We start from the raw sequence: 20,813 nt of genomic DNA, 5'->3' as shown, positions 1-20,813 counted from the left end.
CTATTCACCTATATCTTACCCACAATTTAATTTATCCAGCTCCTGTTTTGTCAAACAATCTGAAATCCTCTCCTGGCATTTTTCAAGAGCTTGCTGTTGTAAAAAAACAAAAACGATGACCCTGACAAGCTGGGTGTTTTCTCCCAGATTCTTGGGGTCATTTATATTTTATTCTGTTTGGGGACTGTCAGGCTTTTTTGTGATCTCAAACAGGAAAAATGTACCTCAGAATGTCCGCTCTGTTTAGGACAGACATTCTGAGGTAGATTCATGAGCAGTAAAATTAGGATCTGTTTGACTCTAAATATAGCTTGTAAGCTGTCATTTTGGCTGACAGGGTACTCTGCCATGTCTGTGTTGGAGTATCCTGTCCTCCAAACTCTAAACGAAGCCCATTGTGGTGAGGTGTTTTCTAGAGTATCGCCCTCTGACTAGTCAATGTATTGGATATTATTTGTGAATCTCCGGTCTAATTGAATAGGGTAGCGTATTTAATATCCGCTTATTAATTGAAATACATTAAAAGAGAAGGCAGGATAATCACGGCCTGCCAGACTGAACAGCAAGACCTGCTTTTGCTTTATGCTAATACTACTCTTGCAAGTAATATCACATTCAGATACTGAATAGGTGTTCTTTATTTGGTGTTTTGCATTGGACGGAGTAGTGTGGGGAGCCTTAGATTCTATCCTCATAGAGTTACCAAAGCAACTCTCTTTTTTCATGTAGACAAGATAAAGATATTTAATGAACTGAAACGTGTCTCTGTCTTGGTAGGAGACTGACAGAGGTACATAAAAAAAATAATGGTAGTCCCCCATGAAATGTATGTAATAAGGTAAACAAAAATGTCAATGAAGCATTGCATTGCAGTGCCCATGGCTTTGTCTGTTTAAAGAGATCAAGAATGGCTGCATGTAAGCATTTCACAGTTATACAAGGTTTATGGGTTTTATCCCCTTTTAGTGACATACTGGCACTGTCAGACCATCCAGATTTTTATTGATTTACAGTGAATGTAGCCCTGCAACTCCTCCTATCTGACACACAACTGTGAGGATGCGCTCCAAGGAGCACAAATTGAAATTGGGGTATAAGTTGTGGGTTATTAGTTGAAGGAAGTGAGTAACCACCTCATGCAATAACCATAACCCATGTCAGGGTGAACCCTTAAAGTCACTACATTAACCTGAGCTATGGCACAGAGAAGACAAGCTTAGCTTAGAATAAAGTGTTTATGGAATACCAAAACAAAAAAAACAAAAAAATAAAACCTCATCAAAATCCCAAAGCAATTCAGCAAAAATAGTGTAAATTTTAACAAATAAAATGAGTGCACCAAAATGACAAAGATTCAATAGGGGATACCGGATGTAATAATTTCTAAAGTTAAAATCTAAAAATATTGCTAAAAGTGTAAAGAGCCACTGTCGGTCACCCGGTTGTGCTTGACTGTTACCTAAATGCAAGTTAAGGCTGAGTGCACTGGATCGCAGGTCAGATAGAGAAACTAGGGGCTTCATTTACAAGGTCTTTGCGCCACCGTTGTGTCATTTTGTTTAGATGCAGCAGTGGCTTTAGCTGTCTTTTACACTAAAAAAACAAAAACGATGACCCTGACAAGCTGGGTGTTTTCTCCCAGATTCTTGGGGTCATTTATATTTTATTCTGTTTGGGGACTGTCAGGCTTTTTTGTGATCTCAAACAGGAAAAATGTACCTCAGAATGTCCGCTCTGTTTAGGACAGACATTCTGAGGTAGATTCATGAGCAGTAAAATTAGGATCTGTTTGACTCTAAATATAGCTTGTAAGCTGTCATTTTGGCTGACAGGGTACTCTGCCATGTCTGTGTTGGAGTATCCTGTCCTCCAAACTCTAAACGAAGCCCATTGTGGTGAGGTGTTTTCTAGAGTATCGCCCTCTGACTAGTCAATGTATTGGATATTATTTGTGAATCTCCGGTCTAATTGAATAGGGTAGCGTATTTAATATCCGCTTATTAATTGAAATACATTAAAAGAGAAGGCAGGATAATCACGGCCTGCCAGACTGAACAGCAAGACCTGCTTTTGCTTTATGCTAATACTACTCTTGCAAGTAATATCACATTCAGATACTGAATAGGTGTTCTTTATTTGGTGTTTTGCATTGGACGGAGTAGTGTGGGGAGCCTTAGATTCTATCCTCATAGAGTTACCAAAGCAACTCTCTTTTTTCATGTAGACAAGATAAAGATATTTAATGAACTGAAACGTGTCTCTGTCTTGGTAGGAGACTGACAGAGGTACATAAAAAAAATAATGGTAGTCCCCCATGAAATGTATGTAATAAGGTAAACAAAAATGTCAATGAAGCATTGCATTGCAGTGCCCATGGCTTTGTCTGTTTAAAGAGATCAAGAATGGCTGCATGTAAGCATTTCACAGTTATACAAGGTTTATGGGTTTTATCCCCTTTTAGTGACATACTGGCACTGTCAGACCATCCAGATTTTTATTGATTTACAGTGAATGTAGCCCTGCAACTCCTCCTATCTGACACACAACTGTGAGGATGCGCTCCAAGGAGCACAAATTGAAATTGGGGTATAAGTTGTGGGTTATTAGTTGAAGGAAGTGAGTAACCACCTCATGCAATAACCATAACCCATGTCAGGGTGAACCCTTAAAGTCACTACATTAACCTGAGCTATGGCACAGAGAAGACAAGCTTAGCTTAGAATAAAGTGTTTATGGAATACCAAAACAAAAAAAACAAAAAAATAAAACCTCATCAAAATCCCAAAGCAATTCAGCAAAAATAGTGTAAATTTTAACAAATAAAATGAGTGCACCAAAATGACAAAGATTCAATAGGGGATACCGGATGTAATAATTTCTAAAGTTAAAATCTAAAAATATTGCTAAAAGTGTAAAGAGCCACTGTCGGTCACCCGGTTGTGCTTGACTGTTACCTAAATGCAAGTTAAGGCTGAGTGCACTGGATCGCAGGTCAGATAGAGAAACTAGGGGCTTCATTTACAAGGTCTTTGCGCCACCGTTGTGTCATTTTGTTTAGATGCAGCAGTGGCTTTAGCTGTCTTTTACACTGCTCCAGATTTACAAACAGATGCATTCAGCCCAATCCATTAGTTTGTAGACCCTTGCATTACATTATACCTCCCACGGAAAAAGCCACACAGAATTGATGCAGTGCAATTTACAAAATTTCACTGTATCATTCTGCGACTTCCCTGTATCAGAACTGTACTGCCTGCTCAGAGCAGGCATAAAATTAACGCAGGGCTTTTCTCTATGGGGCGTCCTCCCATTGCTGGAGAAGTGTAATATTTTTTACACTAGTCCAGCAATGCTTGAGTTTAGCACCAACAGATGCATCGGAATTTCTGACGCATCTGTGAAAACATGCACCATGGAGCTCTGTATTGTAAATACAGCTATCCATGGTATTGTTAGTGGATCGTAAGGCAGTATAACAAATCTGACGCTTGGGGCCAGTGCGTCATATTCATGTAAATGAGGACCTAGGTTCTGGAGTGCTGGGCATATTACAAATTACATATTACATATTACATATTATATATTACATATTACAAATATCACTGCCGGTCTCCGAGCCCCCTGCCGCTGCCTCCCCTGCGGCCCTGCCCCCGCACACACCCATTGGCCTTCCCTCCTCCCAGCTGCTCCACCTTCCCACCCCACCCTCTTAATGGCGGCTGCTAGCACGCTGGAGGCGTAACAGAGGCAAGCACGTCGGCACCCATCCACGCCTGGACCGCGCCCAGTGCCAGTCCCCCTGGCCCCCCAGTCCAGACCCCCCCAGACAACACTATTCCACAGACACACTCCGCTCCCTCAACCCAGGAACACACCTGCATGCACCTGAACCAACCCCACACACACACAAGGACCCTTCACCTGTTATGCCTGCTGTTTTTCCTGCTCCACCTCTCACACCTCTGACACCCACAAGCCACACACCACCCCCACACCAAACACCACAACTTCAATACAACAGGCTCACGCACAACCCCCACACACCCCAACAGGCCCCACCTAAAAAAAAAAAAACCCGAACACACTCCACTACAATACCTTCAAAACCCACAGGCACCCACACCAACACCACCGCACAACACAACAACAACACCCCCACAACCATCTCAACTGCCTACTCCTCAACACCCGATCCCTACATAAGCACGCCATAGAACTCTGGGACCTCATCACATCACACTCACCTGACATCGTCTTTCTCACAGAAACCTGGACAAACCACTCATCTGAGCCCCACATAGCCACAGCCACCCCTGACGGATACAAACTCCAAAGCAAAGACCGCCTAAACAAACCAGGGGGTGGCATCGCCATCCTGAACAAAGACACCATCAAGGTCACCACCAACACACACAACACCCTTGTCAGCGCAGAACACATGCACTTCCTAATCCCCATAAACAATAACTCCACCCTCCGAGGCACTCTCATATACAGACCCCCAGGGCCACGCCCCCCTTCTGTGACACCATCGCCGACACCATCAGCCCTCACGCACTCATCTCCACAGACTACATCCTCCTCGGTGATTTCAACTGTCACCTGGAGAACCCCCAAGACCACAACACCTCTTCCCTCCTAGACAACCTCACCAACCTCGGACTCAAAGAACTGGTTACAGCACCCACCCACTCAGGAGGACACACTCTATACGCAATCTTCACTTCAAGCCAGCACATAACCTACACCCATACCACCGAACTCCACTGGACCAACCACCACTGCCTCCACTTCTCCTTTGCCAAATCCCCCTCACAGCACAAACAACACACCATGCCCTACCGCTTGTGGGACAAGATCCCCTCAGAACACCTGAACTCCTAACTGGCACAGAACCCCCCCACCCACACCAACAACCCCAACACTGGTGCCCACAACCTCACAAATTGGATAACCACCTGTGCAGACACACTCGCCCCCTCAGAAAAAACATCACCACCGCAACATCAAGAACGCCCCATTGTTCACCACTGAACGCCACGACTCCAAACGCAAATGCCGCAAAGCTGAGAAAGCCTGCCGACAGGAACACTCAATCACTAACTTCTCCACCCTCATAACCACATTCACCCTCACCACCAACTCATACGCACCACCAATAGAGCATACTACAAGCATCCCCCCTTCCAATCCACCGCCACCAAAATCATCAGCGGTGTCCCCCATGGATCCTCCCTCAGCCCCACCCTCTTCAACATTTACATGACCCCGTTCGCCAACATCCTCCGACTGCACGGAATCACCACCCTCTCCTACGCAGATGACACCCAACTCATCATCTCTCTCACCCACAACTCTACTACCGCCAAAACCAACCTCCACTCCGCACTCCTTGACACCGCAGCCTGGATGACAGCCAACCATCTCAAACTCAACTCCAACAAAACCAAAATAATCATTTTTGGACCCAACAAAACCATATGGGATGACTCCTGGTGGCCCACCACCCTAGATCCCGCTCCCACCCCTGCTAACTACGCACGCAACCTCGTTATCATCCTTGACCCCTCCCTCTCCATGACCCAGCAGATCAACGCCGTCACCTCCTCCTGTTTCAACACCCTCCGCACGCTGAAAAATACCTTCATATGGATTCCCTTAGAGACCAGAAAGACCGTCACCCACCCACTCATCAACAGCAGGCTAGACTACGGTAACGCCCTCTACACCGGCATCACACTCAAACTCAAACACAAACTCCAGAGAATCCAGAACACAGCAGCACGCCTCATCCTAGATCTTCCTCGTCAAGAACACATCTCACCACACCTCAGATACCTTCACTGTCTCCCCATCGACAAGAGGATCACCTTCAAAATCCTCATCCACACACTCAAATCCCTCCACAACGACGGACCAACCTACCTCAACCATAGAGTGAACTTCCACACTCCCATCCGCCACCTCCGATCTGCCGACCTTGCCACATTCCCCGCATCAAACGCATCACCACAGGAGGCCGATCCTTCTCCTACCTTGCTCCCAAGGCCTGGAACTCCCTCCCCACCGACCTCCGCAAGACCCAGGATTTCTTGAGCTTCAGAAAAAACTGAAGACATGGCTGTTCGAACAGTAACCTTCTCCCCCCCAGCACCTTGAGACCCTAGCGGGTGAGTACCACGCTTTATACATTTTTTGATTGATTGATTGATTGATTGTTTCAACAACATGGTTTATGTTTTGCCCTTCAGCAATCCACAATTTTAGCTTTGACCAAGATGTCAGTGAGTTGAGTCCTGTAGAGAGATTTCCTGACAAAATGGGGATAAGAAACACATTGAGGCTCTGATGAGAATGGTGCCATCGAAAAAATATGTAAATCAGCCTTCTAAGAGCAATACACTGAGAAAAATAAATTATTTAATCTGCTAAAATGAGACCATTTTGGATCCATCCATTCTTTTTATTTTTCGCCTAGTAGTAAACCAGTAGCAAAAATATTTGTGAAAAGGTCAGGCAAGGCATGTAAGACATCTAGCCTACACAGACATTCTCCCTCTGTTGTTACAAATATGAGCATCATCATGGCGCCTCTTCAAATTGAGGCATTGTGCAAACCAATTCCAGCTTCTGTTCGTTGTGAACCTACTGTGGTTTGTGAAAATCGCTTTGCCATATTGGCTGAGCCAGATCGTGTTTATCCTGCTAAACTCACCAATGCAAATAGCTCCTCCTCTTCAAAAATGTCACCCAACAAAATCCGTTCTACTGATATAGTTGACGTCATGAATGACCTTAAGATCAGCATAGCAGAACTCAGGGCATAGGTCAAAATAGTAAATACCCAGCCTGCAGCACTTATACAGCTGCTTTGCCTAAATCATCAACCTACCATAGGTGATGATAGTCAAGGTACAATAGACAAGAACTGCCTTTAGCTTTTGATGGCCACTCAGAATATCTGAATCCAGCTCAAAAGGTGATGTCACCATGGAGGAAAACTCCTAGTACTGACAAAAGTCAGGCTGCATGTAGAAACCCATTTCTTATTCCCCACAAAATATCCCACTCATCTGTGAAGGCTGACAGGATTGCTGTTGCACACTGGCCTGAATCTGCTGCTCAATATCCATTAGAACATGGCACTACCACTAGCCCACGATTTAGTCTTGTGCATCTTGCCAGAAAACACCTCTTAAACCCTTTTGGGATTATAATCTTGGTTCAGGTGAGGTTGTATATATGCACAATGTGGGCAGATTTTCACATGGAACAATAGAGAAATAGAGATTCTTTGAATAGCAAAGTGATCTGTTGTAATGTCAATAAATGCATTTTAATGATTTGCTTAGACCTTGTGAGGGACACACGCTGCTCAGTGCCCGCAGGCAAATTTGATTATGTTGAAATATTATTGCCATCACGAGCCCTGGCTGACGGGCTAATAACTTTGGAGGCTCAGTCATATGTCCTGTACCCACAACTGTTTGTTTGAGGTACCTATGCCTATGGCAAGAGATGAATGTCAAGATGTTATAATCATCACCCCAAGACCTTTCAGAGGAACCTTGTTCAGTTGTGGAAAGAGCAGATTGACTATGCACAGTGGTATTTCGGGAACCTCCTTCATTACCTCTCACTAAAATTTGTGATTTATGGAATATAATTTCCTGGAACATTGATGGCCTGAAATCTAAATTGTTAGATACAAGCTGGGGGAATTTTATTGAGACATTAGACATTTGTCTATTTCAGGAAATTTGGAACAGGGAGACAGTTTATAGATCCGGTTTAATTGCTTTCGTATTGAAGCTATTTAGCAGGGGAAAAGGAGACCAGTAGGTGGGCTAATGAGCTGGATGAATACTAAATTTCATTGTAGAATCAGGAGACTTTCTATTAACTTCTCTGATATTCTTAACCAATTGATCAATTCAACTGGCTGCAAGAATCTTTGTATTTTCAACATTTACCACATGAACAATGATCAGAATAAGGAGTCCAGTATGCTTACTTGCCTTAAGTCTTATAATTATTGCAACCATTCATTGGGGTCTGTGATAGTTGCAGGTGACTTCAATGACACGTTTCAGCCATTTGATAATTCAGAATCCACCAATACATAGGAAGAAGATGCCATATGGGGTAATCTAAAACTACACTGTGCACCAGCCCTTTCTACCCAACTATTGGGGATTGAAATTAATTTGGGTCTTAGAACCTGCAATGGCCTTTCCCCCTCTGATGTAGTAAGTGTTCACTCTTTTAAGTGGTTAAATCTATCAAGTAGAATAAACTAAATTATGATTGCTATTCAGTTGTGACGATACACGATTTACATGAAGATCCTCAAGAGATTTGACAGCGACCACAACTCCCTAGGCCTAACAATTAAAAGAAACTTTTCAATTACCTACTATGTACATAATTCTACACTCTTTGGCAAGATAAGTCTCTTGAATAATAAAGCGCATTAAAGTGGCCCCATCTAAAGTCAAACTAAGTTTAATGTCCCAAATCTACAGCAAAGTGACAGATACCATTGAACCAATGGGAAACAGAGGAACGTCTCATTGAAGTATCACAAAGATTTATTTGATTATCTCCTTAAGTCCTTCACTGGGAAATGAAAGACACATCTAAAAAGAAACCCAACCACCCTTGGTACAACAAACATTTTAGTATAGCTGAGACAGCCTTAATAAAATCTATTAAGGACAAAGATCAGGCACACATACATTTGAAAAGGAGAAATAATCATTTAGAGTTATCGAAAGATCTAATTGGGAGACTGAAATATGGAATGACCTGATGATCACAACCAGAAAAGGAGATAATTACTCATTTTTAAACATAGCAGTTCATGGTAGCAGTTGGAAATTGGGTTATTAGTTGTGTGGCCAGCACAAATATTAGTTCTGCAGTTGTCTTGAGTGGGAACCAAACACCCCATTGTAGCGTTTGTGTCTCATAGGATAGCGAGGTGGATCAGTTGAAGGCCTACTCCAAGGAGATGGTGTTGGTTAGCAATCTCCAAATCCCTGGCGTGCAATAACAACACCCAATAAATGATTGTCCAGTCAGCCCTTTTTTTTTTTAGAAAAGGAGAATACATTTATTATGCACACACTACTAAATACTACGCAATAATTTACAAATATTCATTGATAGATGGTACATACCATGGCTGGCCTTGTACAACAACTGGTGGCCCCTTAAGGGGTTCACCCAAACACTTGAAGAGTGTTCATACAATCATGGTGTAATAAGGATATTACCTTGGCATGAAACATTGTCATCATTTAAATAATGATGGATCAATTAAACATATGCAATAATCATAAAACTTATGCAATAATCATGTAAACCCAACAAAATCATCTATCAGAAATAAACCTTGCATTTGGACATTCTTTCTACATTGTAATGGTCGGATCAACCCAGAGAGGGTAGCACAATAACAAGAACAGTTTTATAAAGCATTGTAATAAAAAAACGTATTCAACTCCTAGAAGGGTAACCACATAAGATATCATTGAAAGGCAATTACATCCAAAACATTACAGTATAATTATATATTCAACCCCTAGAGGACACAATGCACACATTCTCAAGCCTTCAAGGCCCACAAATAACAACTACTCCCAGCTGAATAGCAAAAGCTGCAGCTATAGGAGATCTTGAAGAAACAAATAAAGGAAGCTGAAGTTTTTGGGATTTCTCCCAACCTTGGGTGTGGACACAGAAGATGATCTAAACAGAAAGAGCATGTTGTGCTGAAGGTTTTGGTGGAGGTCCCATCATCCTAGGACCACCACAGGCAGATTAATGGGTGACAGTATAATTCCAGAGAAAGGCCCTGCAATGCATTATGGGACAAGCTTCCTGAGTGCAGTGAATATTATAGTAGCAGCTCTCCCACTTTGCCGGGGAGAGCTGTGGTTTGCCCCGCATTGCTTTTATGAGGGGGATGCCTAGAGATGGTCACAGTTGGAGGGAAACAAGGGGAGCTCACCCCTGGCTGCCTTCGCCAGCTCCCCTGCTGAAAACATGACTGTTACAAGAGCCGGCAGTCATTGGGTTGTGTCTGACCACTTTTGCGGGCAGGAGTGCTTGAAGGTGCCCGCCTTCTGCTTCCCCCAGACATGGCCATGGCAAGCGGGGAGTGCAGGTCATGGGGGGGTGGGGCTGTCGTGGCCCTCACCCCATCCTTCAGGAATGCCATGGGGCTGGGAATGGGGCCCTGGCCCCTAGAACAGAGATTCACCTGGGAATGAGGTCCCAGACTAAATAGGCAAGCGGGGAGGTGGTCCAACGCATGCCCTTTCCCCAATTTTCAGACTATAGCTTCCTTACACTGTCCGTAGGCCTGGAGAATTTTACCAGCCCTGCAGCAGAGCCCCACGCGCTTCTGAGGAAAATTAGGTCAAAGGTCACTAAACTTTAGAATGCCATAACTCCGGACCCATCAGACTGATTTGGACGGTCCTTGGCTTATTGTACTCCTGGTGGTGAGCTCTATCCAGATGAATTAATCCTCCTCACCCTCAAAGCACTTTACACCTTCAAAAGTTTGTCCTCCTGGCTCTCCTTTGTGGCTTTGTTGGTGGGTGTAGAAACATCCAGGGCTTCCTCCACCTGGTCCTCAGGGGGGGTTAGGGGCCAGCTTCACTGACCCTTAGGAAGACACACTCATCCTAGGGTAAACTGGACAGATTCCTGGGTCCTAGGTTGGGGTTCGGGTTCCTCCTTCCAGTTCTCCATGGCAGTCCCAGGATCCAGCAATGAAGCAGATAAGAGAGAGTATTCCTCTGTGCAAGAGTTACAAAGGTGAGAGAGGGTTGTAAAAGACAGGTACCCCTAACCAATCCTGAGGTGCCATATCCCTCTCCACCCCTCTCCCAACCCTCCTGCATGGTATGTTGGGACAATTCAAAATGGTGTCATCAAGGAGCCACTGGTCACATTAGATCCTCTACCCTTCGCTGACATCACTGCCAGGGACGTGTACACTAGTACATCACAGGTGACCTGCACACTAGTACATCAAAGGGGGCTTGGGAAGGCCCATCCCTGGAGAAGTGTGACAGATATGCGATTGATACAGAGCATTCTACCCACCCCTTTCCTCCTCAGGAGCAAGGAGAAGTCGGGCTAATTGCTCCTTTTGTGTGGGAGCAGTCTTTGTTCCTGCTGCTGAAGAGAATGTAATTACTGGACACAGCAGGGTGATAAGAGGCCTGGACTCTGATCCTGACCTAAGCCTGGGGAATATGAAAACTCTGAATACCCCACAAGATGTACAGTTAGTATTTTGGAAGTGACAACTATGATTTTCTTGCACAGGTTATACTTTATTTCAATACGTCAATGGTCTCTCCAGGCCCAGAGGATGGGATACTACACTCTAAGGCAGTTGGCTCCCTAGGTGTATAAGAGAGTGGCACTATAGGTAAAACAGTAAAGCACACTGACTTCTCCACAATAGTGTACACTTTGCTAAAGAGGCCTTTTATAGGTGAATAGCTATACCTACAGTGTCCCCATTGCTCCAAGCTACCTGTGCACTGTCACAGGGTTGCACCCAACAGTCATCTCCCACATGCAGCCCACATATGAGTGCCCATGCGTGAGCACACATGTTCATCTGTGCCCAGCCAACTGCCCCTTACCCTTGCTGTGTCGCAGTGGCCTTACCTTAAAAGGCGGGCATTGGAGGTAAACATGTGCAGTCCATTTAATGTGTGATTACCGTGGGTGAGACACCGGTAATGAAGCTCACCCACAGTAAAAAGTACAAAAAACGAGTGATCAAAAAGGCAAACAAATCTGGTCATACTGCTGAGGCAGAACCTGTTGCAACAGCAGCCGTCACTCCTTACCAAAGTTGATCATCACCTTCAGCCCCAAGATTGGGTTGAACATTTTCAAGGTCTGTATTTGGAAATTGGCAAGTTGCCAAATGCTAATGACATGTTAAGACCCTTAGACATTACCCTGAAGAACTCCCCTGATGCCCTTGCTTCGATAGTTCTTGGGCAGGCCCCTGGATCAAATTCCGTAGTCGGAGACCTGTATGCTTTGTAATATCTTATATGGAGCCCATATCTCAACCTGCTTATGAGTTTCATTTTGACGGGTGGTGAGCTACATAAACCCTAGGCACAATGCATTGATTCTCCCCATCCACAAGAAAGGCAGTCATGATGACCCTTGAAATTATAGGCTGATTAGTTTAATTGACTGGTTACAGAAGCTTTTCTGTCACCAATTTTTGGGGAAATTTATTGAGTGGGTTAATCATAATAAGATTATATTAGATTTCCAAACAGTCTTTCATTCGAAAACCAGCACAATCGACCAGATATTTCACTATACTTTTTTCACTGGAAAGCAGTAATATTAGGAAAGTTCCCGTTGTATGTGGCATTTGTCGACCTTAAAGTAATGTTTGAATGAATTCCTTTGTCACAAGCTCTGAGGAGTTCTGGTGACCGTGAGAGTCCCTGGCAATATGTTATCAATCTCAATAAGTCTACAGGAAACAAATTATAGCCGAGTAAGAACTAATAGGACTAGTCACCAAGTAGGAGATGACTAGTCCTATTAGATTAGGGGGGGAGTTTGCCAGAGATGCATTTTGGCTCTACCTCTCATCTCTTTATAGATCAATGATGTTGTGAAATATCTAGACTTCCCTGGCAATCACTCCCCGACAACAAGAACCTTATGCTTACCAGTGCTATTGTGTGCAGATGATAGACTCCTCATCTCTAAAAATCCTGCAGGGCTGCAAGATTTTACTGACCATTTTTTTTTTACTTTGATCCGAAAGGGGGATGGAGTTGAATGCTAAAAAACAAAGAGCCATGGAAGGAAAAGTGGCGCAGCGCGGTGCTGCACCAAAATTTGCACCCCGTGCTGCGTCAACTTAGAAATCCAGAGATGCGCTACATTTAGGTGAATATGGCGCACCCCTGCTTGTGTCCATTCCTGCACTATCGTAAACACTAATCGAGCTTTGGCACTTCTGTGTGTGCTGCACAATGTAGCACACACAAAAGTGCCAAAGCGTAATTTTCAAATGATTGTTTATGTGCAGGAAGCAACACTTTCCCGCACATAAACAATCATTTCTGGCATTTTGCTCATTCTATGCAGCACGCATAGAAAAAGCAAAAAATGAGGAGGAATAAAAGTATTCCTCCTCATTGCGCCCTGCTAACGTCACCCCTAGGGTGGCGTTAGATTTGGGAGCTGCCTCAGGTTTACGAAATCTCGTAAAACGGAGGCAGCGTTGAAATTGCATGCCCCTTCCATGCACAGTGCTGCGTGCAAAAGGGGCCGTATTTACAAGGTGGTGTTAAGCCACAAAAAGTGGCTGAATGCCAACTTGTTAATAGGGCGCAGTGCTTAGCGCCACAGGAGCGTCACAAAAAGTGACGCTCCTGTGGCGCTAGGGGCCTGTAAATACGGCCCAAAATATATGTCCTTTAACCCCTATAAATCTATGAAGGTGTGCATTAAAGCACAACCTGAAATACTTGAGCAAGCAACAGATTTTGACTATTTAGGAGTGAATGATAAGGGAAGGCTGGAGCAGAGGGGGTCTTTTTATATCAGGATAAACTTTAGCCCTCCTGGGATCAGTCTCAGTGAAGGAAGGAGATGCCCCACAACCTATTTGGAATGGTTGATTGGGAGAGCATTGCCCATTACCATAGGAAAGTTGTGCCCTGAGCCCTGTCTAGGGCAGAAGGGTTCTTCCACATTGGAGTTTACTCAGAACTGTGCACTGCATGATAGTTTTCAGTCAGGCAACTAGAATGTGTTGTAAAGTGGGAAAGACTGCCCATGGAACCTTTTTTACACATTGGTCAGGGAGTAACCCCTCCAACTGGTAAGGAAATTAGCACTTTAACCCCAGCTTCTCAAAACACTGTGGCAGACCAGAAGATTTGACCTGCTGTCCATGAACTTTCTGGAGACCTGAATGGCTGGCCCTGTACCCACGTGTAACCAATGATTAGAAGTGGACTATAAGGGTGAGATTGTTGACCTCCTTTGTGGCTACAGCAACGTTAATACCTGAAATGGCCTTTAAACATCCCTAAAAACACAAACTTGACAAAATAAAATCACAATATAATACATTCCAATCCCATCCACATAAAGTATTATACATTTAATTGGCTGATAACATAGGCATATTAAAATGAAAACATCTTAAAATTCAGACACCAATACCAGAAGCCTTCCGTATCTTTATGGTCGATCTTATAAAAGTTACAACAGCATAACAGATTTGCGGTGAGGCAGCAGATTGCAAATTTCTCAGACCATTTTTATGTGATAAAAAGTGTATATGCTTAAGAATGGGGTGAAGAAAACGAGCAGGACATATGGAATATAATTTGCAAAAGAACATGAAATGCAATGTAGATTGAATTGAGATATTATCACATGGGCAGCAAGAACAAATAATTATTCTGGTCCCAACTACTGGGTAGGCTACTAAATGGTGAATTAGACTGAGTCAAAACCTTGCTATATAAAACTTGTGCTGTGGATTAGTTAGCCATAACAGGTATGTACTCACCCCTGAAATATTATCGAGCTGCAGAAAACTTGTCACAGAAGCCATGTTAAGAGCCCTTACGGTGCACCCTTCCTCCCTATGAGCTAAAAAATGTTTTTTTACTCAATCATTGGTTTGGAGGAAAATCTCATCAGGAAAATCAAAGAGAGTATTTAGGCCAAGATCATAACAATTGTTCTTAACATATGCCACCCATGGGATAGCTTTCCAATTGTCCAACTTTAGGCAATCTGCTAAGACTAAACGGGAAAAAGCAGCCTTTAGTGTGCCTCAAATTTTAATTAATAATAACAGGGGGCCATGCTCATGAGGTCCTCGATATAGTCTACTTCTAATTCTAAGTGGAGAACCAAGCTAGCTGTGCTTTGGAGTAATGTCAGCAAACAGCATAAAAATGTGTTCTCAGCAACTTGTAGTCATCCTGAAGGAGAACAGCCCTGCACACCAGCACTATAGACCCCAAGAGAGAGGAATTGGCTTCTTTACAGCTGCATCAATTCCCTAATGGGTTTGCAACCAAGCTGATTTGCAAATCTAAATACTACCCCCAATTTAAGTGCTCTTTCGGCAATCATTCTCTTCCCTGACCCACGTGCATCAAACTGAATGCTCAAATAGCTAAAGAAAGGCACCCTCATTACGTGGGTTCTCCCTATCTGAAAAACCTTTGATTTTGTAGTTTTGGGACCACAGGTCAATAAGAATGTCCAAACTATATGGCTCTAGATAAGTATCGAAGGAGTTGATGCACAATAAGAATACAAAATATTCAAGAATGTAACCTTGTCTCACACCTCTGGATAACCTGATTGAGTATGTACATTCCCCAGAGAGTGTGTAACGCACCTTTGTAGTTGTATCTGTATGTAGCCTTTGCACCAAAATCCACCTCTGTGTGTTCAATACCAGTTTGGTCCATAAGGTCCCAGAAAATTGCCCAGTCCACTATATCAAAAGCACAGGAGAGGTCCATAAATGCCATATGGAGGGCAGCTCTCCTGGCTTTGATGTACGTGCCCCATATAAGAGTTAGATTTAGAGCTAGGTCTACTGTTCCTAGACTAGATCTGAAGCCATATTGTAACAGCCTCTGCCCAGGTTTCCAGTTTATCTAGAATCACCTGACCAAGAATCTTTACAGTGGAATCTAATAGGGAGATTGGACGATAACACATGGGAGAACTCCGATCTCCTTTTTTAAAAATTGGGATAATGATGGCCGCTTTCTATGAGTCCCTCAAATTGCCTTTAATGGCCACCCTTAGGACATTGGTCAATAGAGGGGCCCAGAAATCAATATTATGTGTACACAAATAAATTGGGATCCCATGTCAAAGGTACCTTATTTGAAGAAAGCTTAATCAGATGCAACATCAGTCTTGCTCTGTTGGAGAATTTGCAGCTCCAAAAAACAGACTATGATGGCAATCTTCACTGAGAGAACGCATGAAAAGTATCCACTAAACAAGAGCACTTCAGAGAAATTTGAATTTTCCTGCTTGAAGTTCCTACCAAAAGCAATTGCAATACAACTTTGTGAGAACTTGGTTGGATACAGACTTCAACCTGTCCCACTCGAGGATTTTGACTACAATTAAAAAGACTAAGGGCGAAATTCATAAAGGACATCTGCACTTATGGCAGAGGCCCTGCAGTAGTGACAGGAAAACCACACTTATGGTGGGACCTTCATACAGCTTTTACTCCTTGAGGACATTCGGCACAAGTACGGGCACCCATCACAACTGTGGGGTCTCAGCTATGAGCACAGAGGCCCTTTGTGAATCAGCCCCAAAGGAAGAATGTATAAAATCTAACAGGGATGGCCCCCCTTAGCGTAGCCAACTTTCCATCATGATTGCCCATAAATTACGCTGAGGTACTAGTCAACCATGAACATTTTTCTGCCTTAAAACTTTAAAAAAAATCATATCCCAGTTCCCCTCATTGGATTTTAGTGGTTTTGGTGTATGCTTGCTAATCAAATGTTTTTGGTTTTTTTTAGAACTTGAGTGTTGGAGTTGTGTTTTGACTTTTGACTGTTTTCCTGATATTTATCTCTCTTGTGTGCCATAGCTACCAATGTTTGGTCCCAGGTTTAACTTGTTGAAACAGTCTGTTTGACTTGATAGGCTGTGGGGACTTATTCATTGGGTAGGACTCACATTCTCCCCAAATATATATTTTTTTTTTTTTACAATCTGCATATACTAGCTGGCACTGCTTATTGAACAAAAAAGCACAATAACCCACCATATAAATTATTAAGATATAATTATTTTTTACAGTTTTACTGCCAGAAACTCTACCCAGGTGCTCACCTGGCATCAATCCACTCTGAAGACGAGAATGACTTCCTCACAGAAATCACTTTCAAGAACAATAGTAATTACCCTGTCATCTGGGTTGGTGGCAGTGACTGCTACAAGGTAAAACATTCATTTTTGTCTTAAAAAGTCAAGTAGTCATTAGATTTTTTGCTGCTACAAAGATACACTTGGAGTTGCATGCATAAGCAAGATTCATTTGAAGTGCTCAAGATTGTGGATATCAGTATAGAATAATCAAACATTATACAGATGTGCAATCTGCGAATTCAGGTAGATACAGTAGCTAAACATTAATTACTGTAACACCTCTTACTAAGAGGCATATTATAGTCAAAACATGATTGAGAATATAGTACCCTGGACAGGATAGGAATGAAGTTTTTATTTTGAAGCTCAATTGAACTTTTGTTTATCTTATATCATACCTGACTGAATACACTCTAAGGAAGTCAGCTTTGAGGTGGAGAAGTAGTGGGAGAGTGTCTCAGAGAAAAGTATATAGTAAAAATATATTCTGCCAACAAAATGTTTGCATCTCCCCAGTTAAGATATCATCAAGATGAAAACGTGCATACAATAAGAATATCTGTGAATAAGACTCAATTTTGAGAGTCTCTGTCACAGTTGTTTCATTACAAATGAGTAGATGGTCTACTGAGAACATGTGAAGCACTTAGTGTGATATCTCCGTGATATGTAGGGGGCCTAGTTAAGTAAAATTATAAAAGCAACAGTGGTCCCTAGGGGAGAGTAGGGAGTATCATATAAAATTAAATGAAAACAACATTTTAATATTTTAATTTATAGTAAGCCAGTAATAAGTAAAACTGCAACAACAAGTACACAGTGGGGTGTATGCAAGCATGAAGTGGCATAAGTGAGGAAGTAAAGAGAGTATTAAGGCAAAAGTGTGATACATGTTATTCAAACGTAAACTATGTTCAAAGACTACCAAAGCCACTGGCGCCAGAAGACCGCCAGTGCTGGTAATCTTTCTCCCACCATATAACGGGTACTGCCGGATTTCTGCCACACTTTCGGCAGAAATATGACAGTAGTCGTGCTAGTGGGCAGAGGCTATCTGGTGGTTCTACCACCTGCCCTGCCCCACCCCACCTGCAGTACACCACACGCCTTATTATGGACCATAATATGGCCTGGCAGTGTCCTGCTGGTAGGGTGCTTCCGGCAGTGGAAGCGCCCCTTCCTGTTTCTTGCCGGATGACCTTCTGCCAGGAACAGGTAAGGTGATCGTCCGACAGGGGAGGACGTGGGAGGTTGGAGGGTGTTATGTGTATGAGTGTGTGGTGTCTGCGTGTGTGCATGAATGTGTATATGCATGGTTGTATACGTTATGTGAATGTTGAAGTGAGTGCATGTCTACATGTAATTGTATATGAAGGTGTGTATGCAAGTGTTGAGGTATATGCATGTTTGTCTGCATGTTAGTATGTGTGTTTGAATGCTTGTATGAATGTTGTTGTAAATGCATGCATGGATGCATGCTTGAATGGATGTATGAATGTTGTGAATGTGTGTATGGATGCATGTTTGAATATGTGTATGAATGATGTGAATGCATGTATGGATGTGTGTGAGTGAATGCTTGTATGTAAGTGTAGGCATGTGGGTGTCCATGTGTATGTATGCGGGGAGGGGAGTCGCTGTGGCTGAAGGGGTTGTGGGTGGGGGAAGGGGAGCACTGTGGCTGAAGGGGAGGTGGGGGTCTAGTGCTTGCTGGGGGAGTGGGAGGGTGGGGGAGGAGAGTCTAGTGCTTGCTAGGGGGTGGGGGAGTAATCTACTTGTGACAGGGAAGAAATTCCCTATCATCAGTAGCCTTTCCGCCATGGTTTTCATACTGCTGCTACTGCCGCGGAAACCAAGGTGGAAAGCTCCTAATACGAAAGGCGGTCTTCTGTGGACCGCCGGGTCAGATATGATCATCTCCGGCCCGGTGGCTTTGACCGCCATGGCGGTATGAGTGGGGATGTGGCGAGTTGGCGGACGGCAACCTGCCACACGCATGTGGTTTTCTGCACCACCAGTCTGTTGGTGGTGGGACTGCCACATTTACCCTGCCGGTCAAAAGACCGCCATTGTCAAAATGACTACCTACGTGTATCACATTTCCATTAGCAAAGATAAACCCCATAAAATCCAACATATTTCAGTATAGGTTGTGTCTGTATATTCCCAATAATGGTTCAATCATTTAAAATGGAAGGATCATCATCACGACCCGCTTCATGTCAGCCTAAGTAATTGTCAATCCATCAGAAGGATGTCTTCCAATGAGTAATTCAAGAAAGTGGAGGGTTACCCAAGTATAACCTTATCAGAGGTCCGAGGGTCCAAAAAAGCATAGCTTCAAAGGAAGACTGAAAACAATGTCAGGGCTGCAGGGTGCAGGATCCACCCTGCCAATTCTTAGAGGTCTCTGATATTTCTGCAGAGATACCACTGTTCAGGAAAGCTCCAACATGTGCCTTTGTGGTGACTTGAAATAGGCAAAATTTCCAACAGTATGCACAAAGGCGAAGCTGCCTGATGCAGAGGTAAAAACAATCTAAAGATGAGGCAACCAGAATATTACTCTTTGGAACTTGAATATCATCTTACCTAAAAAACACTGCTACATTACGGCAATCTCTCAAGGCAAGAGAAGGACTGGCAGGCTTCCTCTATAGTTTCACTTGAGAAAATTTGATAACAGTCGTATTTAATGTTTTTGGAGAAGCATGGAGTTTTGAGACACAGCAGTGTCATACAGTTTGTTGACCTCTGGAAATTACCAGCTTGCTTGACAGATACTATTTTGAAAGTTCAGGGAGCTTTAACTAGTAGCCATGTTAGTAGTCATAACTTACTTGTTGCATGTGGATTTCTTTTTGTATCAGATATGAATCTTCCTGCTGCACGAATACACTTTCTGAAAGTGAGTTGATCCGATTAGTAGAATCCTGTGAGGAGGAATTCCCACAGACAAAGTGGAAATGACAAGACATGGCATAGTTTGAAATCCTTCTTCAGAAAGAAGAGTATTATGGTCCTGAGTAGCTTCAAATAGTGACTAGCAACATTTAAAAAAAATTGAATTCATTGCATAGCCTACAGTTCTGCATAATTATTTGGCATTTGTAATGTTTTCATCACCCATTTGTGCTGCTTGAAGATGTATTGAAACATATACCAGACATGGTTTCTTTAGAGTCTACAGTAGGAATCTTTGCTTTTAGATGTTTCAATTTACTTTGTTTATGTGCCAACTAAAGTTGTAATTAGCTGAGGCATTGATTAAAGAGTTAAGCAGACCTCATGGAGTCTATACAATAATATGGGCATGTATATGAAGAATATAATGCTAAAAAGAAATCTTTTGGTTCCTAATATATTTTGAAAGGATGGATACTATAGTCTGTTTCTGACAAGATAGAAAGGATTCTCTGTATTTATCATGTTGGCATCATCAATAGGAATTGTTCTATGCTTTTCCTTGATTCCAGCATGCCACACAGGCTGTTGCCAGACCTACAGTACATGGATGAGAAGGAAACCATCTCCCTACATCATTATCCACTACGTTTAGCACAGATGATTCAATGCTATGACCTCCAATAACACTGAAATTGAGTATGTTCAATAAGTATTTCTTTTTATCTGTTGTTTTAGTAGCCCAGCTACACACTAGGAGTTTTGCAAAAAAAAGGGGGGAAAGGGATGTGGAGGAACATTAACTTTTCTTTTTTTGTGAAGACTGCTTCGGAGGTATCTATTTTCAGAATAGCTGTAGGTATAATTGATAGGGATCAATTTAATTATGCTTAGCCAGTGTGGCAACGAGATGGTGCATAGAGATTAGGCATTATAAACAAGACTTTAAGGGG

At 43.0% G+C, this 20,813-nt stretch overlaps 1 protein-coding gene across 1 annotated transcript in view; it reads left to right on the top strand.

Annotated features, from left to right (window-relative positions):
• The window catches only part of LOC138301687 (lectin-like), a 173,217-nt gene that overhangs the window by 6,705 nt on the left and 145,699 nt on the right, over nt 1-20,813 (top strand). Inside the window, exon 3 of the mRNA XM_069242202.1 lies at nt 16,888-17,028. Within this exon, the coding sequence (XP_069098303.1) occupies nt 16,888-17,028 (141 nt within the window). The remainder of the gene's footprint in view (nt 1-16,887; nt 17,029-20,813) is intronic.

Source organism: Pleurodeles waltl, chromosome 6, assembly GCF_031143425.1.
Source record: "Pleurodeles waltl isolate 20211129_DDA chromosome 6, aPleWal1.hap1.20221129, whole genome shotgun sequence".
Classification (NCBI taxonomy): Eukaryota; Metazoa; Chordata; class Amphibia; order Caudata; family Salamandridae; genus Pleurodeles; species Pleurodeles waltl.
This window is presented reverse-complemented; position numbering and strand designations above follow the sequence as displayed.